At 37.4% G+C, this 25,414-nt stretch overlaps 1 protein-coding gene across 6 annotated transcripts; it reads left to right on the forward strand.

The window, feature by feature from the left end:
- The first annotated feature begins 1,351 nt into the window (after positions 1-1,351).
- CHRNB3 (cholinergic receptor nicotinic beta 3 subunit) lies at positions 1,352-25,210 on the forward strand. 6 transcript variants are annotated; one of them, XM_039351013.1, is made up of 6 exons: positions 1,352-1,593; positions 6,299-6,450; positions 12,092-12,136; positions 18,959-19,068; positions 20,285-21,155; positions 23,640-25,210. In XM_039351013.1, the coding sequence occupies exons 1-6, from the start codon at positions 1,539-1,541 to the stop codon at positions 23,772-23,774; spliced, it is 1,368 nt and encodes a 455-aa protein (XP_039206947.1). In that variant the 5' UTR covers positions 1,352-1,538; the 3' UTR covers positions 23,775-25,210. The 6 variants fall into 6 exon arrangements, with proteins under 6 accessions (XP_039206947.1, XP_039206948.1, XP_039206949.1 ...); XM_039351015.1 differs by lacking the exon at positions 1,352-1,593 and adding an exon at positions 1,638-1,773; XM_039351018.1 differs by lacking the exon at positions 1,352-1,593 and adding an exon at positions 2,718-2,781.
- Positions 25,211-25,414: the final 204 nt, after the last annotated feature.

A 25,414-nucleotide genomic window follows, 5' to 3' on the forward strand; every position in this document is an offset into this window, starting at 1 on the left:
CTCAACCTTTCTAATGCCGCGACCCCATAATACAGTTCCCCATGTTGTGGTGACCCCCAACCACTTATACATCACCGGGTGCCAGGAGCGTGGCCAAAGAAAAGGGGGGAAAATGGCGGACAGCCTTGTCTGGCGACCCCCGTGAAATGGTCGTTCGACCCCAAATGGGGTCCCGACCCACAGGTTGAGAACCACTGATTTAAGGGATCAATAAATGGCAGGGGGGGGGAATGTGTCAATAGATGATCAATAAATGATGTAAGGTTTGTTTGAGGTCATTTAATCTTTTGGGGGCTTTAAAGAGCTCCACACCAGTCCCTATTCCTGAAGGTAGGTGGCTAGTTGTGAGACAGGGTTGGTTGGTCATTGCAGTGAGTGTGGCTTTGAGTTGACGTTATTATGCACAATCAGCCAGATGTTTAGACTGTTTTTGGCATTTTTATCCACTTATCAAGTTCTTCCTAGTGATCTGGGAGAGTCAGATTATAATTTTGGTTTGTTGCACAGTCAGACAGATTTTCCAACTGGATTTGGCATTTTTATCCATCTAGCAAGTCGTTCCCAAAGATCTAAGATAAGCAGCTGTTGATGTTTGATGTTAGAGGTATTGTCGCGGGATGTAAGCTATCCTGACTGATGGTGAATTTGTCAATGCTAATGGTATTCAAGTGGTGCATCCAAAGCGCCTAGGACTATTGGTAGTACCTTTGCTTTCTTTTGCCACAGTCATTCTAATTCTATTTATCTTCTCCAGTTCTTTTTCTTCTCTTCTGCTCCAGGTACTGCCACATCTGTTGTCCAGACTTTGTCTTTCTTACCGACAATTGTTAAGTCTGGGGTGTTATTATTTTATTATTATTACTCACAGTACTATTAGTTAAAGTGGTATTTATTGAATTATATTCATATAATAAATGTTTGGGAGTTGAACAATCTGAAACTTTTTGAAGGGGTCAGTAAGCTGAACAGGTTGAGAACTGCTGCTCTACGGCTTCCATAAATGGGCTGCAAAAATCTGGATGATCGTTAGATGTCAGCAGGTACTATATATAAAATCTCTCTCTCTTTCTCTCTCTCTCTGTGTGTGTGTGTGTGTGTGTGTGTGTGTGTGTGTGTGTCTGTCTCTCTCTCTCCCCACCATCTGCAGGCCATCTAGATTTGTCACCCTTTAATTTTTAGCCTACAGAGGAAAATTGAAATCAAGCACCCATTTGATTACTGTTGCCTAAGGTTATTCTTTGAATTCACCTAATTTGGGCTTGAGAAGAATCCCAGTTATTGCCCAAACAACAAGGCAGAATTTAGGACCCAGGGATTATTTTCTTTGGAAGGATTCTTGCGTGCAGCTTCTGACAGCTGACTGAAAATCAATGAAGTGTACTCTAAAAAGCTTCACAGTGGTGCAAGATAAGGCTTAAATCTCTTCTCCCTGCAACTAGACTGCCAGCTGTTATGGTTTAGAATTATTTTTGTGTTTTCGATGGAAGTGGGTTATCTATAAACATCCAAAATATCCAGCAGGAGGACCGGCTGTGGTGATGAGGTTCTTAGATGTCATTAAACTGCCCCTCCTTTTTTGTGCTCATGGTTCAGGTAAGTGCAATTTAACAAAGTTAAGCAATTAGTTGCCTTTCGGGCAGTTTATAGCAACACAGAGATGCATTTTTATGGGCTGATATTAATCTCCCGGTCTTCTTCAAGCATGTTGGAATTAACTTTTGTTTGTCTTTAAAAGAAGGGAAGTAGGAAAAAAATAGTAAGCCACAGAAGACAGTGAGTATCATATTTCGGTTCATGTTTTCATGAGCAAGCTTGTCCTTTGGAGTTTTAATACTTTAGTGACATTTTGCAAAAGCTTTTGATCAGACAGCCCCTCCTGCAAAGCTAGTCAGGTGTAATAGCTTTGTCATGATGTATGCAAGAAAAGTACAAATATCCTAAACAAAGTATCTTTATTTGATAGAACCTATATCCTAGCACTGCAGTTCTGCTCCTGTCTGTTTTGAAGCAAGTGTTTCATTTCGTTGAGTCCCATCGAACTTGGATTGTGAAAGGGCAACTAAGGCTATGGAGGGAAACAAGAAGGCAATAAGAGATACGTGCAGGAAAGCTCTTGTGACATTTTCATGTACAACTATTAATTATTGAGAAAGGAGTAAGAAAAATGTGTTGACGATGGGAAGGCAAAGAGATTTATTCGAAGTAGCTCATTTATAGTGGGAATAGCAAAAGAGCAAGCCCCATTTATGGATTTTGCTGAATATAGCTTCCTGGAATGTTTGTACAGTAGAACTTCAGCTCCACAACCTTGTTCCAACCTACCCATTTGCTATTTCTTCGCTTGCTTCCATCACCAAAGAGCTTATTCGGTTCTTTACTAGGGCCATCATATCCAACTTGCAGATATCACTTGCTGGGGGCAAAGAGCAAAGAAAATCGATGGTAGTCCTTTACCAAAAGTCTTGAATGAGATGGCAATGGCTGCTTTCCCTCCAGGATTCCTCCTCCTGCTTTGTCCTTTAGAAGGCTGTTGGGATTTTTTTTAAAATCATTGCTTTGGGCAGATAATTTATTGTTGGAGAGCTTCTTTTGAAGATGTTTTTGACTGTTAGCAGCTCAGAGCCTTCAGGATTGATTGATTGGTTGATTATGTGCCATCGATTGTTTTCAGTTCCATTGTCTCCATGACAATGCATCCATCACGTGGTCTTTTAGATCTTGCTACTGGTCATCCTTGTCTTCTCTGTCCTTCCACTTTTGTCAGCATTAGAGCTTTCTCCAGTGAGTTAAATCATCACATAATGTGTCTGAAATAGGATAATATGAGTCTGGTCATTTGTGCCTCTGGTGAGATTTCTGGATTGATTTGTAAGATGATTCATCAGTTTGTTTCTTGACTGTCCACCATATTCTCAAGAGTCTTCTCCAATACCAAAGTTGAAAGATTTAAATTTTTTTAAAGGTGAACCTCTTCCTATCCTGCTTCAAGAATGGGTGACTTACTAATAAAGGCAAAAGAAAAATAACCAGTAAGTCTCCAAGACAACTGAGAGATTCTCTTTTTCTGTGAGGAGAAAATCCTGAAGTATAGTCCACTGCAACTTTACTTAGAAGCAAGTTTTCCTTCAACAGAGACTTATTTTTTTCTTCAGTAGATGCAGAATTTGTTGGCCCAGAATGTTTACATAAACAATCTCATCTTCCTTATGGATTCTAATTTAGCTGTTATCATTCATTTTTAACATATGTACCCTTTCAAATAGATCTAAAAGAACTCATTTGCATTATACAAACAATTATTCTTTCTTCTTTTATTTATTTAAAACAAAGATATAAATTTAGAAGATGTAAGTGGATATAAGTGGTCCAGTGAAAATCACTAAAGTTATACAATTAATTCTCAGTGTAACATTAATGGAAGATTGATCATAACAGAAAGAATTGTATGAAGTTATTTGAAGAAGACTATAAATCTTTGAGCTTAGGACCAAAAACTCCATTGTATTGTTATTTATAAATATTTTAAAAAGGAGAAAAGGGGAGGGGAAGAAAGGAAAAAAATTCCTAAAAATAGTTTAGATAAGTGTTTGATTTCTGATTTCTGCATTATAACTTGTTTAGAGTATTTATAAGCATATATTTTTTTAAAAAACATACTCTAAGTGCATTTGCTTTGCTGTGTGGTAAGTAGACATACAATTTTTGATAAAAATTGTAGGAATGTGTGCACAGAGGAAGTTGAAAAGCTATGTGGAGGTAGTGGGATAAAGCAGAGAGTCAGAATCCTCTCTCTTGTGCAACTCTGATGCTAAGGACAGACTAACCTTAGGAAAAGTCCCATTGAGCTTAGTAAGACTTAATTTTGAGTTCTTATCTATAGTATTATGCTCTTGATCTTAACCCATCTAGCCAACTTATAGTGATAAAGGTTGGCATGTAGCCATTTCTGAGTATTCTACACATTGTCTCTCTAATCCCTGATAGTGATAGCAGAATGATGATAGAGAAATAATAGTTCCTTTAAGGCTACCCAATGGCAGAGTATCACTGTCTTAAAATCATGAATATGTGTTAGTCTTCTGCAGATTTGGCAAGCACTGTAGGTACTAAATGCTGGCCTAGATAGCCCTTTAGCCCAACCAATCTCTTCTAATGTTTGTCACTGCCCAATTATTTACAGCACTTTTGCCTTTCCTATTGGTAAGCCCACTGTGGTAGAGTTTTATTTAAACAAACAAATAAACAAACAGCAGTATCTTTAAAAGTCTTGCACCAAGACATGCTGTTTCTGGATACTCATTGAATTTGCAGAATTAAGTTAATATTTGAAATTTCTATGGCTAAATGGAAAAAATAGCTAGAAACGTTAGCAGCATTTATTGTTACAGTTTTCCTCACTTAACAATGGCAATTGGGACTGGGATTTCCATCCCTAAGCAAGGTGGTCACAAAGTTTGATGTCACATGACCATGCTCCTTAGCCATAGAAATTCCAATGCTTCTGAGTGCTGCCATTAAGCAAATCACCATGAGTTGTTAAGTGAGGTCATGTGACCACTATCTGCAGGCTTCTCCATTGAATTTGCATGTACAGAGCCAACAAAAAAGGTTGCAAATGGCAACCTTGTAACTTGGGGAGTGTCACTGTGACCAAAATAAGCATGAGGACCAGTCATAACTACCACTCATTTAGCATCAGTGTAAATCTGAATAGTCACTAAACAAGTGGCCACCACACCACTATGTTTGATAATTGCTGCACCAATATTTGCAGTAGCAAGCATTGATATTTTTCCCTCTTCTCTCTCTTTTTAAGAGTCAAGACATTTGACATGCTAGTAATTTTTATCTTTGTTTAACTTTTCATAAATATTATTGATCTTCAACCAAATTATCTCATTTTGAAAGCTTATGAAATAAGTTATCCTCATATATGTTGTCTTTCTTTCTTTCTTTCTTTCTCTTTCTTTCTTTCTTTCTTTCTTTCTTTCTTTCTTTCTTTCTTTCTTTCTTTCTCTCTCTCTCTCTCTCTCTCTCTCTCTCTCTTTCTTTTTTTCCCACCCATCTCCCCCAAGGATTATATTTTTCACGCTATTGTTATTTAAACATTTGCTTGTATGACAGAAAGATCAGCAGACCCAATAAATTACAGGTCAGTCCTTTGAGTTAGTCCAGACAGAAAACCAATTCCATGACTACTAACACTACCTATATTGTAAGGTTACAGTAACAGAATCTTGTAAGTATGGAAGACTGATTTTTAAGACTTATATTTCCCTTATTTTTGCTTTCCAGAGAACTAGGGAGGGTCCTTTCTGAAATGCTTTCTCCAACCCCAGTTCCTTATGTGGGCTGAGTTATTCCTTGTCTGATAGTTACCTTGGCTGCAGCTCTTCCTCCTGTCTCCCATGGTTATTCTCAAAGTTCATTACATGATGCAATCCACTCAATTTTTCAGTCAGTGGAGATCATCCCTGAACACCAAACATAATAACTGAATTTTCACATAACAAAATCAGTTATTTTGTACTGTAGTCACTTAGTCACTGTAATTTGCAAACCACAATTTCTGACCTAGGACCCTAACAACTGAGGCTGTTAAAAACAATGTTTAGGCAAACCATGTAAAACTGCTTAATAAGGGGAACTTAATAGAAGTATTCCTTGAAATGTAGCATAAAGATTATAGTTATCTATCATGAAGAGACTACTATAGGTGCTTAGGGAGGAATAATGATATTTACAGCTTTTCTCACCTCTGTACAATATGACGGTTTACTAAAAACTAAAAATAGACTTCTAGGCAACTGTTAAAAATATAAGAGCCCTGTCATCCTGAACAGTATTTCAAAAATAGAGGTGGGAGGCACGGATCCTAAAATTTCCCCTAAAATTGCTTTCATTTGGACGTAGGTCCAGATTGTTATATATAGTCCATCTACTAAAATTTATATATTGCCATAGACTTTTTCATTCTGTCCAAGCTGCCATTTCACATTCTACATTGTCCTGAGTGTCATTCTTATATTAGTAATAATTATAAGGCATACATTTAAATTGTCCCTTACATAGCTACTTAAATTATTTATGATTCAAAAGTTTCCACTGGAGTTAGTCTTGAAAGAAATGTTTATGCCATTGGCCAATTGTTTTTTTTTTAATATTCTATTTGCATCTAGAACAACATGTATGACATGCCTATGATTTTAATTCAATTGTATTATTAGGCTATTGCAATGCTTTGTATGATAGTTCTAGTTAGTTATTTCTGCCTTTTCTCCTTTTTTCTGTCTTTCAGCTTTCACTGTGTTCAGTTCATTTGCTGAGAATGAAGATGCCCTTTTACGACACTTATTTCGTGGGTATCAGAAATGGATTAGGCCAGTAAAACATGCTAATGATACTATAAAGGTATATTTTGGACTGAAGATCTCTCAGCTTGTGGATGTGGTAGGTAATCTTCAAACCATTTTTTCTGACATTCTTTGATAGAAACTTTCACATTATTTCCCTTGATAAGAGATGTTCCTGTTCCTGTTTGTCTCTATCAATCTTGTAAATGGCTTTTTAAAAAACATTTAACAACTTAACAACAGCAAAATTGTTTTTTTCTTTATTTAATTAGCATGATATGTTAGGACTGGCTATTTTTTCAAATAGCCATTAGCCACACTGATTAGGGATTATGGGAGTTCAAATCCAAGCTGAATAAAGCTGCAAAAGGAGAGCAAAATATACTCTTATTATTTTAGGGCAGGAGTCTCCAAAGTGAGCAATTTTAAGACTTATGGATTTCAACTCCCAGAATTCCTCAGCCAGCATGCTTTCGGGGGGGGGGTGTCTTAAGAGTGGCAGTTCAGGAATATAGATACAGAAAGATATGTGACTATAGGAAGACATGCAATTTTTTCATTCTTTTTTATTTGTATGTGCTTGCATAAAGAATATATAGATTATAAACACAGGTGGTGTAGGACTGGTCAAAATATAATGAAATATCTTGGGGCCTTCAGCCATGCTGTTCTATCCTTTGATAATTTCTTTCAATTGTTCTTCACCAGGGTAATCTGGAAACTTCAAGGATCACTCTTTGTGTATGCATGCGTATGTGTGTTTACATCTGCTTAAAAAAGGTGTAAAGACATATCCTCCAGATATTATAGTCAGTATAGATCTTTTATTATTAAGCATACAAATGCAAATTTTTTAAAAAGTATGATTATACTTGCAGTCCTATAAAACAATTTTGCAAAGATTTTATGAATGTGTGTGTATTTTTATGATACAGTCAGCCAGATGTTCAGACTGGATCTAGTATTTTATCCACCAATCGAGTCCTTCCCAAAGACCTGGGATAGGTAGATGTTGTTGTTTGATGGTGTGTTAGCACAGTATACTACATAGTATACTAAGTATACTAAGCAGTGTGGCCTTTTATAATTGACAGATGGAAATTTTATCAATACACAGATTTTCTAAATGCTGTCCAAGATTTTTTGGGTCTGACACCCCATGTGCTGATAACCACTGGGAGCACCAGGACTGCTTTATGTCATAATCTTTCAATTTCGATTTTCAGATTTTGATACTTTGTCACCTTCTGCAATTCTTTGTCTTCTATTCTACTATCCCCTGGTATTGTTACATCAATTATCCACACTTTACAATCACAGTTAAATCTGGCGCGTTATGAACCAAGACAGTTTTTATTGAAATTCCCATGTTTTAACTAGCTCTTTTTCAATTACTTTTTCAACTCTATATTCCCACCAATTTTCCCTAACTGACATATAATCATTTTTACATGACTTGATGACTGTGTTATATCGTTGTTTATAATCACTTAGTGTGATCTTCATGCATGGATTGTATATATGATCTATTATTTCTTCTGCCTCTTTGCACAATCTGCAGTTTAATCATTTGACAATTTTTCAGTTCTGACCTTGATTACATTAGCTTTAATAGCTTGCTCTTGAGCAGTCAAAATTAAGCCTTCAGTTTCTTTTTCTAATGTTCCAGTTGTCAAGGATTGCCAGGTTTTCCCATGATCTTTTTAAAAAACTGATCATGCTTTTCCTTTCCAGCATTCCATTCTTGTTTTCATTGCATTATTTTGATATTCATGTTTCATCTCCTGCACATTCAGTAAGTTCCAATTTTTGACTTGCAGCAATGCTTGTTCTTGGCTGCCTTTTACATTATCAATTATGCATGCTTTTCTTCTTCAAAAGTTTGTTAGACTTCAAATATGCTTCTATTTCTGTGGGGCAGATATAATCTATCAATATAACTTCAGGATATAATGCATAGTGAATAGATTAGTTTTTTTGCTTTTTTGGCCCAAACTGTTCAGTATAGCTTTTGTCCAATTAATAATTCCACTAGTGCATTGTACCATAGGTATTGCCATGGTACTGGTGGCTTTGATGGTGTTTACATCATTCACTTTTTTGGTATATTCCTTATTAATCACATTTTTAACTTGTCCGTGCATAATGTTATTCAACTGGAAAATGCCTAGATATTTAGAGGCTTCAGACTTGATTTATCATTTCCAGATGTCCAATTTTTCGTTCTTTTCACTTGATTTTTAACCATTTCTGCTATTATTAGTTCTCCCATTTGATTTTTATTAAATTCACTTTTAAATTCTTTTATCCATTATTTTTTATAGTCTTTTGAGTTTCCCATAGACTTTCCAAAAATGAATTATTTCCTTTTAGTTTGGTTTTCCATTTTCAGAATTTCTATTGCCATTTATCCTTTGGTAGAATTGTTTATGGTCTAATTGAAATAGTTGATTTTGCTTAAATTGTATGATTCCTGCCTCATAGCATTCAATTATCCCTTTTATTGGTGGTGTTTGTTACTTTATGATTTCCAAAGGTGCTTCGATTTTTCTAATATTAAGCCAATTTTTTTATTAAGCTCGTCTTGATCCTTATATTTTTTAACTTTCACTCTTTCATGTTCTTTAAATTTATTTATTTATTTATTTATGAGACTTATATACCGCTTTAAGTGCAAGCACTCTCTAAGCGGTGTACACCAGTAAGCAATGTATATATATATTTATATTGCCCCCAACAATCTGGGTCCTCATTTTACCTACCCCGGAAGGATGGAAGGCTGAGTCAACCTTGAGCCGGTGAGATTTGAACCGCTGACCTGCTGAACACAGTCAGCTAAAGTGGCCTGCAGTACTGCACTCTAACTGCTGCGCCACCTCGGCTCTTGGTTTTCTAGTTTCAGTTCCCAATTTTTCTGTAATGACCACTGTTGTACCAAGCTGATTGGTCAGTTCGATAGATGTTATTTTAATCCTCACAGTTACCTTATTCACATTGTTCAGTATAGGTGCCAGGTCTTTAGGGGGCACTACTTTCAATGCTGGCAGTCTTTGTCTTTAGTAGTTCTGCATATGTCATAATTTTCTCTTTTAATTCTTCTTGTTGGTGGAGTTGGGAGATAAGTTCATAGGTTGCTTCTGTGTTGGCCTGTCCTGGTTCTGTTATTATTCTAATTATTCTATTATTTCTGCAGTTCATGTTATCTTTTCCCTTTATATTTGCAATTGTTATTATCTGAGTTTCTTCTACTATTCTGCTATTGCTAGGTCTTCCATTTTTGCAATTTTTCTGAATCTCTTCCAGTTCTTCATCCCTAAATATATTATTTCTGGTACTGAAATCTTCTTTGGTCTGCTAACAGTTGTTCAGTGATATTTGACTCTGGATAAATTCTTTTCCACATTTTAAGTGTTCACTTTAAGTTATTAATCAAGAGAGAGAATACAGAGTTGAAAAGGGAAAGTAACTTCTGGCAGAAAGAGAATTCCAAAAGAGTTTGACCAGATTGGTGTCTTTCTCTGTGTGCATGTATGTTTCGTTCATAAATCAGATGTTCAGCTTTGCTCACAGTTGCTGTTTACTTAGAATAGTTAAAACAATGTAAGTAACTATGAAAAAGATAGAAACCAAAAACTCCCATTTAACTCCCATATAATGTTCTTATATAGGTTCATAATGTTTAAGTTACAAATAATTGAATTAAAAAAAAATCTTGGTTTCTATTAGAGTTGCTCTGATAATTCAAATTTCACATTGGAGAACAAATTTAAAATAAAATTGTCATTATAATGTTTTGGATCAAATGCTGTATTTAGGAAAATGCTATATATTGTCTTAGCCACTGAATTTTAAATGCCTTTATGAACTTGGGAGAAAAATACCAAGTAAGCAGCCCGTTGTAATGATGAAGTCAGTACAACAATTAATTTATTAAAAAATCTTGAAAAAGCTTGAAGAAGAAAAAAATCCCAAGTTAAACATTACATTATGCATAGTATACAGAAATTGCTGCCCAAAATGCTGCATAACATGGGAGGATATAATGCTAATGCTAAATTATACAGAAATTGGTCAGGGAAATTTCCTTCCCAGGCCTTACTAGAATAATTGGAGTTTTCTGATTTGCTGAGTGGCAAAAGGTGGAGGACAGAAAAAAAGAGCACATGTAATTGAACTATGGAATTTGATTCTGATGACTTTAGGTAGGTTTAAAAGGAGATTAGACAAATTAATGGAGGATAAGTTTATTAATGAGAGCCGTTTGATGTAGTGGTTAAAGGTGATAGGCTAGAAATCAAGAAACCTTGAGTTCTAGTTCTGCCTTTGTCACAAAGCTAGGTCGGTCGGTGATTTTTGGCCAGTTATTGTTTCTCAACCCTAGGAGGAAGGCAGTAATAACTCACCTCTGACAATGTTGCCAAGAAACTTCACAGACTTGCCTGTATATTCAGCAGGAGTACAGTACAGACTGACTTGGAAAGACACACACACACACACACACACACACACACACACAGAGAGAGAGAGAGAGAGAGAGAGAGAGAGAGAGAGAGAGAGAGAGAGAGAGAGAGAGAGAGAAAGATTACCAAAGCTACTAGTCTCGGTAGCTATAGATTACCTTCAGTATTATTGCTTGGAAAGTGTTATTGAGTTCCTGTATCGTGAACAGGTTCTTGCCAGGATAGATAATCAGAAGCTATAATTTGCCAGAACTGGAGTTTAAAGTTTGTTGATGAGGCCCAGTTTAGATCAAGATTCTAGGCCTGCTCACTCCAGAGGGGATTGCTTGCCAGATGTGCAGCATCCTATGTTTTTTTCTATGATTGTAGACTTGGAATCTGACCTGGTTATGTCCCAGTCTTGGGCTGCAAGATTTCCAGTTGCTAGTATGGAGCCCCCTCCCCCGCCCGTTTGTCACAGGAAAGGGCAAAGCCAAAACAGCTGCATTTATTCCAGCTGATGGCTATAAAAGGCTCCAGAACTACCTTCAGCGTTAGGTGTTTTACTTCAGGGAAGATGGGACTTTGGTGTCAGGGAAGGTAGCCCGGAGATCGAGGTGGTGTCTGAATAGGGTTACCAGACATCTGAAGAGGCAAAAGAGGACACAGAGAATTGGAAAGGAAGAAAAAGAAGGAAAACTGAAAAAGAAAGTAGGTAAGCCTATATGTATATACAATTACTTTTCCAGCATGAGGAATACTGATTTTTCAATCTTAGGAATGTGCTAGAGCTGATCAGGACGCAAAAGCCTTCAGGGTACAGCTGATTAAGATCTTGTCAATTTCAGGCAGAGGGGGTGGGTGGTAATCAACTAATTAATCAACTAATTATAGCTGAGCTTCTTAACTTGTAGTTAACTGATTAAGGAACTGATTGTGTGATGGGAAAACACTGCTCGGGGAAAAGAAAGCTTGTTAGATACTCAAAAAGCCTGACATTATTTGACTGTGCTTGCTGGACAAAAAAGAAGGCTATATTCTCCTTTTGCAGACATCTGGTAACCCTACTTCTGAATCAAATAAATATGTAAACAGTTGTAAAGTAATTCTGTCCTCCTTTTCTATCCTTATGTACAAATAGCAATTTTAGTCAAAGCATTAAAATTTAATTATTTTACATAGGATCCTCCTGGGAAGCAAAATATTATCAGAAAATGTAGCTGATTCTCTAGGGGATATTTTAAAAAATAAAAATAAATGGCTTGCTCTTTTTCCCCACCCCCTCCCCTTTCTCAACAGGATGAAAAGAACCAGTTAATGACCACTAATGTATGGCTCAAACAGGTAAAAATAGAATGTTTTATTTTAATTTGCCCCCCACCCCAAGGACTGTTAGTAGTCAGTGAATTTTAATGTCCCTATAAATCTTCACCTGTGACAGACAGATGTTCCAATGTGATTTTATGAATCTATAAATCTAGCCTCACCTTAATGGATATAAATTGGCTTGTGTCACAGATACTTTGGTTAGAATACAACACAATACGACGCAACACTTTATTTGGCCAAATGTGATTAACATTTAAGGATATTGCCAATTAATGCTTTATTTAAAATGTCAGATCTAATGCATCTAATACAATATATAAATGGCTTTACCAACAGAATATTTGTACCTGTGGGGTCCTTGGTATTCTCTGAGCTTGATTGTTTTCTTGCAGGTGTTTTATTACCCAACTAGCTAACATAATCAATGCTAGCATAAATGGCTTTTGTTTTAATTCATGTATTTGAACAGCAATTTTTACACTGCATTTGCAACTTTTGTAGCAGAACCCCCAATTTTTTTTTTCATTTACCAAACTTATTTGCCTCCCATTTCTCCAAAGTGACTCTAGGCAGCTTACAAACATTTAATTAAAATGTCCATTAAAACCTTAAAACAAGAAAAAAGGAATCTTAGATTTAAAATTTGGTTAAAATAAAATTGAACAGGATGGAGAGGGAGGGAGCAAAGTGAGCTTAGGGAGGAGGGGAGTGGTATCTCTTCCATTAGCCACCTCCAAAGTGCCATATTCCCACTGGAGCTCCTAGTTAGCACAGCCATGTCTTCAAGGCCGAATCCAGTTTATATTGCTAACTCTGATATTTTTCCTGTAATACATAGCCTTTGGATGAGTGGGGTGAGATGAGGGGGACTGAGGAAAGCAGTGTCAGATGTTCTTAACATGTATTCAAAGCAAGCTTTACATAAGTAAATTAACAAGTATGAGTAAACTGTCCCATTAAAGGGTTTTGCTCAATCCATTTTCCTTCATTCAATTTTCCAGGCCTACAGAACAACAAAATTAAAATCCTTGGCCTTGCATTCTATAGAATTCTCCTCAGCAGAGACAGGGCCAATCCTAAAAAGAAACTCTGACAAAAAGAGTAAGAAACAGAGGCAGTCAGCCATGGTCTTTTTATATTGAACTACCTTGTGCACGAGTCTCATTTTCCTCCATTGAGGAAAGAGCACTAATTACCAACTTCAGTGGTTATAACTTTATTTTATTTTTATTTATTATGAAATTCATTTGCTGGCCATCTTGTATCCAACAACTCTGGGTGACTTATAACATAAAAACATTAAAAAACATTAAAAGTATCAATTCTAAAATAATAAAGCAGATAAAATCATTAACACAAGATGGCAATGGAGGGAGCTAGACACATGGGGGGGAGGGGTGGTGGGATTACATTTTAATTAGTCAATCATCTCCAGTGGATCATATCTGCTATGGTCTTTCCTGAATAGATTCATCTTTCCTGAATAGGGATAGCGTAGTAGTGATTTATGTGTGTGCTTTACATTTAGGCTACTGTGATGCATTTCAAGTGGGACTACCCTTGCAGTTGATCCAGAAGCTTCAGCTGGTCCAGAATATGGCGGCTGAGTGGGTCTCTTGCTGTACACTATGTCATGTTAATAGGCCCTGAGCCAAATTCAGGATTCCAATTTTGATATATGAGGCCTAAACAACCTGGTAGACCACCTTTACTATGACAAACCTGACTAAAGTGTACAAATTCTAGAGGAGTCATTGCACCACAATGCTTTTGCATTGTTTTTCTTCCCTATTCTAGTGAATGTCACAGGTTTTGCTTGCCTGTTCTTTCTATCTCTTTTTAATACATATGTTTTTATATAAATTCACTGTAAGATTATTATTGCATTTAGTCATTTTAATTGTGTTGCTTATATACAGTGTCAAGATAATTACATGAGATATATGAGCCCTCTAGGGCTATAAGGAGAAATGAGTCCTTCATCTCTCCTTCTAGCTCAGTATGATCAACATCAACACTGCTATCTTATATATAAAATGTCCTGTTTGGATTTTCCCTTATGAATTGCATTTGTGCATTTTATTTAAGTTACTCAACAGTTACAATAGAGGACATGTGACTTGCACATGTGACATTCAGGAAAGGGAATTAGACTGTTTCATTAAATATAAACCCACATCAGCCTTATTGCTTTTGTCATTGCTTATGTAAACTGGAGCAGCCTTTGAGCAACATCACACAACAGGGATATTGCATAGTTAATACATCAGTGAAATTTTACTTCTTTTAAAACCTCCGTGGAGAATTAGCTATAATTGTAATGCTCACTTCTGCTGATGTTGCAACCACAATGAGTCAACCTCCAACAATCAGACAATTAACTAACTCATCGTATCTTCTGAATTGCTGGTGTCCAGGTGCCCTCTACTAGCCTACGAGAGAGGGTTGGAGCTTGGGGACTGGGAAGGTGAAAACCTATGGGCCTGTTTCCTTTTTTCATATATATCTGCCTGACTTTCTGGCTATAGGTTTGTGGAGCTTGGATGACTAACAGTAACTTTGGATTGAGGCTGAACTTTCTTTCAGTCACTGTACAAAGACAAACAAACTTAGACTTAGTAGGTTCTGGTTCATATACTAAAATATATTTCTACAATTCAGCTTTCCTTAAGCTGATTTTTTTTCCAAATGTGAGACTATAACTCCAATAATTATACTAAAAGATCGCTATCTGCTGTTCTGTGTCTCCCTTGGACACACTTGTTATCTCATTTCAGCAGTGTCTAAAATTATGGCTGACTATTTCCATGGGAACTTGGTACTCAGAAGAGTGGTCTTTAAAGGACCTGATTACACATGGAGTGGGCTAAACCCAATCTCCATTCCTTCCTTCCTTCCTTCCTTCCTTCCTTCCTTCCTTCCTTCCTTCCTTCCTTCCTTCCTCCCTCCCTCCCTCCCTCCCTCCAACAGCTTTTTTCTTCTCCCCACAGCAAACATCAGGGAGGTGACAAGTAGCCTTTCTTAGAGATTTGAATTTAATTAATTGCAAAAAGCATTAGAAACATGCATGAAATAAACCAATGGGTGCATGTGACTCTAAAGCCCCACATTTTACAACCCAGTCTTTGATAAAAATGTGAATGACCTTGCTTAAGTCACATAGGGGAAAAAAACCAAACAGTTCTGAAGAAGCTAGCATAATGAAAAGTAATGAGAAAAATTAAATCTGCATCATTTACTTCCAGTATATAATTGATTATTAATATCAGAAGCACATAAGCTTCAGAAAGGGCGAATAATTTCTCAGCACATTACACCACTTAATTAGAGAAAATAGGATGAAATAAAGAGAATGAGTTAATGTACTAAAAATTAAGCATTGCAGAGACCTGATGATGGCTTAAAATAATGCCACCTGGAAGCAGCCTTTTGGGCAGTGAAGGAGTGATGCTTACCTCATTTACAATTTCATCATCCCAAATTTTCCCATGGTGGCCCATCTTCACAGATGACTTGGCCAAAATTTAACAAGTGGGAGAAATAGCAGCATATGTTGGACACTTTGGGACTTAGTCCAATTCTGTGCATATTTAGTTCGAAGTATCTCTTTTCACTCCTTGGGAAGCCTGGAACATGCCTATTATTTTCTGTGGAATGCATCCAAGAGAGTTGTGAACATTTAGCATCTCACATCAAAATGCATTATGTAGGTCAGAAGTGTGTAACTTCTATTGGCTTGAAGACCAGATGGTGTTTTGGATGGCAAGTCAAGAGTCTCCCCCCTTCAAAGTAACCCCTTTTGTATTTTATTGTAGAATCGATTTATTATTTTTTTGTTTTTTAGTTGATTATGCTATTAGGGTTGTAATAGCACTGTTAAAAAAAAACCTTGTAGCACTGATGGGAGAAAAACAGATTGCACAGGGAGAGAGTGTGAGCTGTAGAGTAATATATAGAGAGAGATGCATTTTGAAGGTTGGAGGAAGGTTATAGGAGAAAAGTAAAAAAAGAAGACAGAGAAGCCATAGAGGAAAATGTAGTGAGGAAGGCAGGTTGAGAAGAATCATAGCTGATGGGGTATTGGGGAAGATATGCAAGGAAAGGAGTGCAAGAAATGCAGTCCAAATAGTACAAAGGAGGAAGAACAACCAGAGGCAAAAGACAACTATGGAGAAGATGAGAGGTCATGAACAAAAACCCACAGAGCACAATTTTTTCTCTGGTGTAAGTCATGCAAACGGATGAAGTATAAATGATGCAAAGAGGCTGGTTATTTGAAAAAAATTAATAACATACGGAATGGAAGAATTTGGAGGAATTCCATTTTGTAAGAACTCTCTGTCTAAATTCTCTGCAAGAAGAAGCTTTCATTGCTAATATTGATTTTAGTCAGCACTCTCATTCTTCTGGCTTTTGCATTACCAACAAGGCAATAAAAAAATCTTTATAAATAATAAATAAAAGTGGAGAGATTTTTCTTTATTACTGTAAGAATGACTCCGTTCTGAGATGCAGCAATTACGCAGTGCAGTGGGAAGTAAACAGAAGTAGGACGAGGCAAGAGGAAAAAAAAAGATGTGGGTTTTATCAATATCTTAAGTGTGTAAAAAATCAGCATGGGAGGTTTTACATGGCATAAAAAGGATGGACACCTACCGATGTCTCCGAGACCAAGTAATTTTAAGAGGCTAAATAGAAAAGACCAGGGTTTCATTTTGCTTTTGTTAAAATGTCAATCCTGATATGTTATGTTGACTTATGTATTTCCTATCCCCCCATCCACTGCCCCAAAGATTATTCAGAATTTTCTTCCCCTTGGTGAAGTTTTATGTTGTACAGTTTGTGAAGACTGCTAAAATTGATGCTGTTACATTTTCAAAGGTCACAATTGCCTCCCTAGGCCAGACATGTCAAACACAAGGCCCGGGGGCCAGATGCGACCCGTGAAATGGTTTCATGTGGCCCACGAAGCCATCCTGGAAACAGTGAGGGAACGGCCCCCGCTGCCTTGGCCCTGGCCAGCTGGGAGCCCATGTACAATTTTGTAGTGGCCATCTTGGCACTTGCCCCGGTGGACCATGCCTTGGCACTTGCCCCGGTCCCACTCCCTTCTGCCAGAGACCCTCAGATCTGTCCCACTCCTGCCCAGGCCCCCATAGGCACCCTTGACACGAATGATGTAGAACTGGCCATGCCCACCCAGTAGGCTGCAGCCACTCTGGCCACACCCACCCGCTCCCCCAGGGCAACCGCAATGCTGATGCAGCCCTCAGTGAAATTGAGTTTGACACCCCTGCCCTAGGCTACTCCTTGTATTAAAAACAAAAACAAAAACAGCCATCAGGTATGTAGCTGTATGATGTCTTGACCCACAGCAACTCTGGCATTTTTTTATAGTCTTGTGACTACATTGCCTCGGACTGAAACAATTTGGTGGCTGGCCAACATGGCTGTATTCCAACCAAAAATCTGGAGGCAGAGGTGGGAAAGAGAGAAGTACTACAATATTCACTAGGAAATGATAAAGATTTGGTAGGCTTTATTTTCTTTTAAAATTGAAAGTGTTCAAATGTCCAAGTGTTTGTCTCTCATACTTGTACCTTCAGGCTGTTCGCCCAGAACACTGGAAGATAGGCACTGTTTTATTTGTTTCTGAGCTGATGGATAAAATAATACTTTTATATATTATTTTGACATCATCATAACATTTATAAAAAGTAGAATCCTAGGTCGTAACCCTGTTGTTGGCTCTGATGAGAAGTCTGTTGTTCAGGGCTAAAATATATTCTAGGCAAGCTCTAGACCAGGTTGTATGAAGGGGAAACCTGACTGTGAAGATGTCCTTATGCCATGGTCAATGCTGCTAACATCGGATGTTCTTGCTTTGACACCTTATTAATCATTCAATTGATCAGTTGCTAATTAAGAAGAATTACCTGGGCAATCTACAGAATACAAATACAGGTTAAAAATTGCAATGCCCTTAACGCAACTGAAGCAATAGCAAGTTAAACAACTAGGAAATGAAAGCAAATCAGTTTAAAACTTTGCACGAATGATTTAATACTTATTGACTAAACTAGTGACATGCAATTAACTGCAAATAACTAAATATACTGGGAAAGAATATTAAATTACAAACTTGGCTAAATAAACATGGTAATCCCTGGGACATCCTAAAGTTTTAAAAACCTGGGCAAATCAAGTTGCGTAGTAAGGACATTTGACTTTGAGGAGGATATCCCAAGTCAGTGGTATATTTTTTGGAAAGGTCTGGAAGTTGAATCATGTCAACTGAACTTCTTTTCTTTTTGGTTTAAATGTTTTGCTGTTTGTCCAAGTAGTTTCTTCGGTCTTTAGAAACTTTCAGAAGTCCAGTTGTTATAACTCAACTTCCAGACACCTCTACCTTGATGACTGAAAATCTTCACCAGCATTATTGAAAAGGGGTATTTTCACTTATTTAAAGTCCAATTCGTTGAACAAGCTTTTCTTTATTCAACACGCTAAACCAAAACTAAACACGATACATTATAGTTGATTGATAGATATGAATCCTGACATTATATCCATATCCAGAAGATATTCAGCAGGCTAGCAATTACGCATTGACCTAAAAAATGACTATGATAATATCAGGCTGTCTAGATGTTACTTAAATTTTCAACAGCATCATCCAGTATTTCAAAGAGTAAGAAATTATGGAAATTGTAGTCCAGCAATATCTGGAAAGTCACTTAAAGATTGATAAGTTTCTCCAATGTTATTCTTAGCTAGGAATGATTACTTAATTGAGAAACTGAAATGGAAATCTGTCATTTTTGCTGTTAACTGCAGGAATGGATCGACCATAAATTGTGCTGGAATCCTGAAGATTATGGCGGTATCACTGCAATTCGGGTTCCATCTGAATCTCTCTGGCTCCCTGATATTGTTTTATTTGAAAAGTGAGTATAGGAATCCTAATTCAGTGAGGGGGTGCCAGCTGTCCTACTTTCTCAAAGATAATCCTCCATTTTAGAGGGATCTTTTATTTGAAGGGCTGTTCAGTCAGTCTCACGGCTAAAGTTGATGATACACAACAACCATAAGGACTTGCACAGCAACCTAAATATAAATCTGTGGGGATTTTGTTGTTGTTGTTTGTAGTGGTTTTCTATTTGTCCCTGAATTTCTTTGGCCTACTTGAAATTTACCTGAGAAAGTTTTCTCAAGCGCTATAGCCAGAGCCCATGCGCTTCAGCCTCACTTCCAAAAACATTCATGCAATTCTGGCTGTGTCAGCACTTTCTTGAAATATTTAAATATACTTCCTAATTAATATAAAAAATAATTTAAATTGATCAAAAGCAATGGATTAGACCACATATTTGGTTGACCGAGAAGGTATTTTCAGGTAACGTTGGTTGCTGTAATCCTTACAGTCCAAAGGTGATGAAAGTGGTCCAACCTTAGAAGGAAAGATCTGATCCCACAACATTCTTCCTAGGTGTCTTAGAGCCAGGTGGTCCTGTCTTATCTGAGCCCAGGGCAATGAAACGGATAAAGGCAAAAATATATTCCATGGGCATATCCTGGATCTTCAGGAACTGGGGGGGGAGGGAATAATGAATGTAATTTTCTTACTATTGAAGCCATCAAAACAAATTGAAGGCCATGCTTAAGATGTGAGGGTGGCGGCATGTACAGGGCACAGCTATAATAAAGGTTGTTTTTCATGTATATCTCCTTTCCTTCCTCATCTCACTCAGGATCGCTACCTGCTAGAATTAATTGATTAAATATTACAGGCATAATGTGAAGCATGATGACTGACAATCTAGTCTAAGGAAACCTAATTGTGGGACTTCTCCCAGGCTAGTAAGTCAAGAAAGCGTCCTCAAAAAACTTCACATTTGAATCTATGTTTTGCCGTAAAGAACAACTCTCCTAAATCTTTTTAAAGTTTTATTTCTGAGTTCTGGTTTGTAGGCAGGTAGTAACCTCCACAAATGTGAACTTACAAGAAATAGAATGCTTTCAAAACAAGGGGAAAGAACTGCGAATTGGGCTACCATTAAAACTGCAACAGGAAGCAAACCTGACACAGGAGGTTAAAAAAATAATTGGAACAAGCAGCATGATACGTAATTTAAGAACAGTTTTCTCCTCTATCCTTTCTAGTGCTGATGGGCGCTTTGAAGGTTCATTAATGACAAAAGCAATAATTAAGTACAATGGGATTGTAGTGTGGAGACCTCCAGCCAGTTATAAAAGTTCCTGCACGATGGATGTGACCTTCTTCCCATTTGACAGGCAGAATTGCTCCATGAAATTTGGATCATGGACCTATGATGGCAGCATGGTTGACCTGATCCTAGTGGACGAAAATGTGGATAGGACAGACTTTTTTGATAACGGGGAATGGGAAATCCTAAATGCTAAAGGAATGAAAGGAAACCGAAAAGACGGATTATATTCCTACCCATTCATCACCTATTCCTTTGTTTTAAGACGCCTTCCGCTGTTCTACACACTTTTCTTAATAATCCCATGCCTAGGACTATCTTTTTTAACCGTGCTTGTTTTTTATTTGCCTTCGGATGAGGGAGAGAAACTATCACTCTCGACCTCCGTTTTAGTTTCGCTGACGGTTTTTCTCCTGGTCATCGAAGAAATCATCCCCTCTTCCTCCAAAGTCATACCCCTGATTGGCGAATACTTGTTGTTCATCATGATTTTTGTCACACTGTCAATCATTGTGACAATTTTTGTGATTAACGTGCACCATCGCTCCTCGGCCACCTACCATCCCATGGCTCCCTGGGTGAGAAGACTTTTCCTTCAGAAACTGCCCAGACTGCTCTTCATGAAAGGACACGTAGATCGCTGTGCTTTCGCTGATCCCGAAGGAACTCTAAAACCAAAGCTGAGAAAGTATAAACACAAACAATTGAAAGATGGAGAAAAGGTGGTGGTTGCCTTCTTGGAAAAAACTGCCGATTCCATTAGATATATCTCCAGGCATGTCAAAAAGGAGCACTTCATTAGGCAGGTAAGTTAGGAAGCAAGAGTGGGCTGATGTCAATTTTTCATTTTCCTCATATCTCTTGATTCCCAAAGCATTGTCTTAGGCCTAAAGATATTTACCCATGTAATAGGCCAGTGATGGCGAACATTTTAGAGACCTAGTGCCCAAAAACTGGCCCCATCCCCGCTCCAACCCCTGCCCTGCCCCCACTCCGCCCTCATCCCGTCTGCCCACAGGGCCACTCACTGCCTCCAGGGCAGATCACCCAGCAGTGCAATGGCGGCCACACCTTCTGCCCGTGCCCTGCAGCATCAACTGTGCATGATGGGGCGTGAGGGCAGAGTCTTGTCTACTCAGTCTGGCTGCCATGTCCTTGGCTGAACTGCTCTGCGTGGGCCATGCTCGGGGGCGACTCTCCTCAAGGGGGCCTGCTGGTGAGGAGAGGGTCACGGGGGAGGCAAGGCTGGGGTAATGGCATGTATGCCCAGAGAGAGGGCTCTGAGTGCCGCCTCTGGCACTCATGCCATAGGTTCACCACCACTGTAATAGGTTGTATTGCTATTATCTTTCTCATCTTTCTCATCTTCTAATTTCGCATACTTTATCTTCTCAGTCCTACTACCTTCTCCTATTGGTATCTTATGATTTACCACTAGTGTTTGTGTCTTATGATTGATTGTAACTATCATTTTTGATCTATGACCTATCGCTTTGTTGTTTGTATGTACACTGAGAGTTTATGCATTGGAGACCAATTCCTTGTGTGTCCAGTCACACTTAGCCAATAAAGAATTTTATTCTATTCTTGTTCTAAGGTTACAGAAGAACTTAAGCCTGTATTTTTAAACCAATCATCAGGTCATAGCAAACCTGGAAAAAAGTAATCCTGAAAAAGCTCTTCTTACATTTGTAAATATAGAACACCTTGCAAAACTGAGCCAGGATTTTTCTAATCCAGCATTGGCCAAGTTTTAGATCAAGAAAAAGTAATCCCTGACCATTGGCAATGATGGCTGGGACTTGTAAAGTTTCAGACCCTGTCAACTTTCTTATCCTAGATAATCCACTAAAAATTGACTAGTGTTCAGCAAAGAAACATGTTTTACTTTCTGTTCACCTTGTGTAAAATTAAAAGAAATAATTGTGCTTGGCATTTTAAAAGAGAATGAAGTTAAAGTTGGAGATTGGTTAATGTTAGACTTAATTTTAGTCTGATACATGTATATACTTACTATAAATAATTAGCTCCCACCATAAATACATTCCAGGCTTCTGTATATATTTTCTGCTCTAACTGACAATACCACTTATCACTGTTAATCTGGGAAACAGAATTAGATAATTAATTTACCTAACTGATTAATTCTATTGGTTATGTAACATTCCCTAAATGTTTTGACTGTCACCTTATTTTTCTAGAGGATTTTTTTTAAGTTCTACTTCACAGAACATGAAAAGGATATAATGAATACAATTTCAGATCTACTTTTTAGTAGAAAATCAGTGGACTGCTAAGCCTAGAAATCTGTCTTCGCCATCGGGCTTGCTTTAGATGCCATTTCATGTTGCCCATTGAATGCCAATCATGTGGTCAGACCATAGTTAGGCAATTCCCACACCATAGTACAGTATAATACAGTTGCAAGCTGAGCCACACATTGGGGCCTGTAGGCACACAATGACAATAAGCAGGTTTCATCAGTGTCTAGACTGGACACTAGCCCAACCACCTTAACAGTGTTACCATGAGTTCCATCAATAGAGATAAGAAAAAATATTAAGAAACGAGCTATTTCTTGAGAATGAGCAGCTCACTAGTGATTACCTATAAGCAGATTTAATTTGCTTTTGGTTTGTCCATGTTGCAATCCTATATATATATGAGTGAAAGAGACAAGTGGGAACTTTTGGTTTATGCTGGGTCTGCTTAGTCAGCTGCATTGAAAAAAATAATTTTGCATAACTTTTATTTGAACCATGCCCAATTTTGCATAACTTTTATTTGAACCTTATCCCTTAAAGATAGTATCAATGTTTATTGAACAATAGGCTTACACCACAGTGAAGGTGACCTCCACCTAATGCCATGTATCCTTAGTGGTCTGCAGTGTGTTTCACAGGTTTATCAAGCATAAATTGATATGATGTAATGTAAACTTGACTCTGGGAATGAAGAGTTAAATGGCCATTAAAGCTGGGAGAGGTTCAAAACAGACCACTCAGTCCTAGGAAAGAAGAAAGTACAAGATAAAAACCCAGAATAATTATATCTGATTGTTTTTTTGGGGTGGGTGGGTGGTACTGTATAAGATATAGTAGACAGAAATTCTAACAGATTCTAAAAAAAAATCCTATAAAAATAAAGATCATTCCTAAAATCTCTGATTCCAGGCCTTGCATACTTCGAATGCTGAAAGTTGATGACTAAGTCCCAAGTATATTTTAAAGCATTACTTCAGTTGTATAAAATAAGCATTGAACTCACAATTCATTTTTCGCTTCTCCTAGGTAGTGCAAGACTGGAAGTTTGTAGCTCAGGTTCTTGACCGGATCTTCCTGTGGCTATTTTTGGTGGTGTCTGTGATCGGGTCTGTTCTTATATTTACTCCTGCTTTGGAGATGTGGTTTCACAGCGGTTTGTAGAAATAAAATCGGTTATGTAAGAATCACCTGGAGGAAGAAAAACAAAAGATCAAGAAACCTGGTTAGGTAACATTCAGTGTGCACAGAATCAAGAGGAATGTTACTGACACCAAACTATGCTGGGCAGATTCAGATCAAGTTTTAGATCAAATCTTTTAGCTACTAAGATCATGAAATGGGCATGGATTGCACAAATGACTACTTTCACCTTTATTTATTGTATTTATAGGCATTTATCTGTTTACCAAAATGCTATAGACAACAGATAAAAATATAAATATAAGAATATAAGAGTATTATGTACTGTATGTTCATCACCTTGAGCTATTTATAAAGTAATAAGGGCAGGATAAAATGAAATCTAATAAATAATAAATAAAAGCAATATTTCAGCATTAGAAACCTAGATTATTTCTTGTTTTAGTTTTCATGACAGATGTTGCATGTTGTTAAACTTTAGTTCTCATCAGCTCAAAGCAATGAGGATGAGAGTTATAGTTCAGTTTAAACTGAAACAGCTTTTCCCCAAATAATCTTTGGAATCTCAAAGAACATTCCATGAGTTGTTTCCTCATCCTTTATTGGAAGTTTTCCAAACTCTACTCTGACCTACCCTCTCCTTCGTGCTTCCAAAATTTGGGTACATGTGCAAAAAAAGGAGGGAAATTGATCTGTGACTGAATTTCCAGTTTCCCAGTAGACAGATGTAACTAAACACTTCATTTTAAAAAGTCCCCCATTTTTTTAAAAAAAGAGAAAATGCTAAATAGGTCCACAACAATCACGAGGAAAGATTTATATAACTAGATTTTCAATTTATTCAGCCATATCTAATAGTCAATTTTCAGAATTCACTTTCCAATATTACACTGACACCAACTCTCCTTGGAAAGGTGACAATTTATTGCACTGATTTTTTTTAAAAAAAGATATTTGTTCATAAGCTTTATAAAAAGTAAATGTTATAAGCACAGATTTTATATTTTCACACATTAGAGATATATAAAGCATTAATAAAAACTGAATGTATGCATATAAATGTGATGAGCAGCAATGTCCCAATACATTTGTTTTTGAAATGAACCTGAGGATATAATCTTTTTCCAGCAGAACCTGTTCAATTTTTGCCTTCTCGAAAGCATCATTTGTGCACCTCCTTGCTGTGGGAAGCGGGGAGGAAAAACAGATACTATTTAAATTACTGTAACAGGCTTTGCTTCTGCTCACTCTGCTAATACATTTTGTGAAGCTTACAGACCAGTGTTTCTCTATCTCAGCCACTTTAAGCTGTGTGGACTTCAACCTGCAAAATTTCCCAGCCCAATATGGCTGGCCAGGGAATTCTGGAAGTTAAAATCTACACAGCTTAAAGTTATTGAAGTTGAGAAGCACTGTTACAGATTATCAGTACTGCAGGATCCAATCTGGGTCAGTCACCAGGACCAGAGGTTTAGTCTTCCGAGCTTTCGGACTTGTGCTGGAGCCCATCCTCAGGGAATGTCTCTCTCTCTCTATTTCTGGTGAGAGAGAAGTTCCCTGAGGATGGGGTTCCTGCATGAGTCTGAAAGCTCAGAAGACTAAACCTCTGGTCCTGGTTGGATCCTGCAACATTATTCTGGGACACATATGTTTGCCTTCAT

Source organism: Crotalus tigris, unplaced genomic scaffold (genome assembly GCF_016545835.1).
Source record: "Crotalus tigris isolate CLP2741 ecotype Arizona unplaced genomic scaffold, ASM1654583v1 scf7180000018368.3068619, whole genome shotgun sequence".
Lineage (NCBI taxonomy): Eukaryota > Metazoa > Chordata > Lepidosauria > Squamata > Viperidae > Crotalus > Crotalus tigris.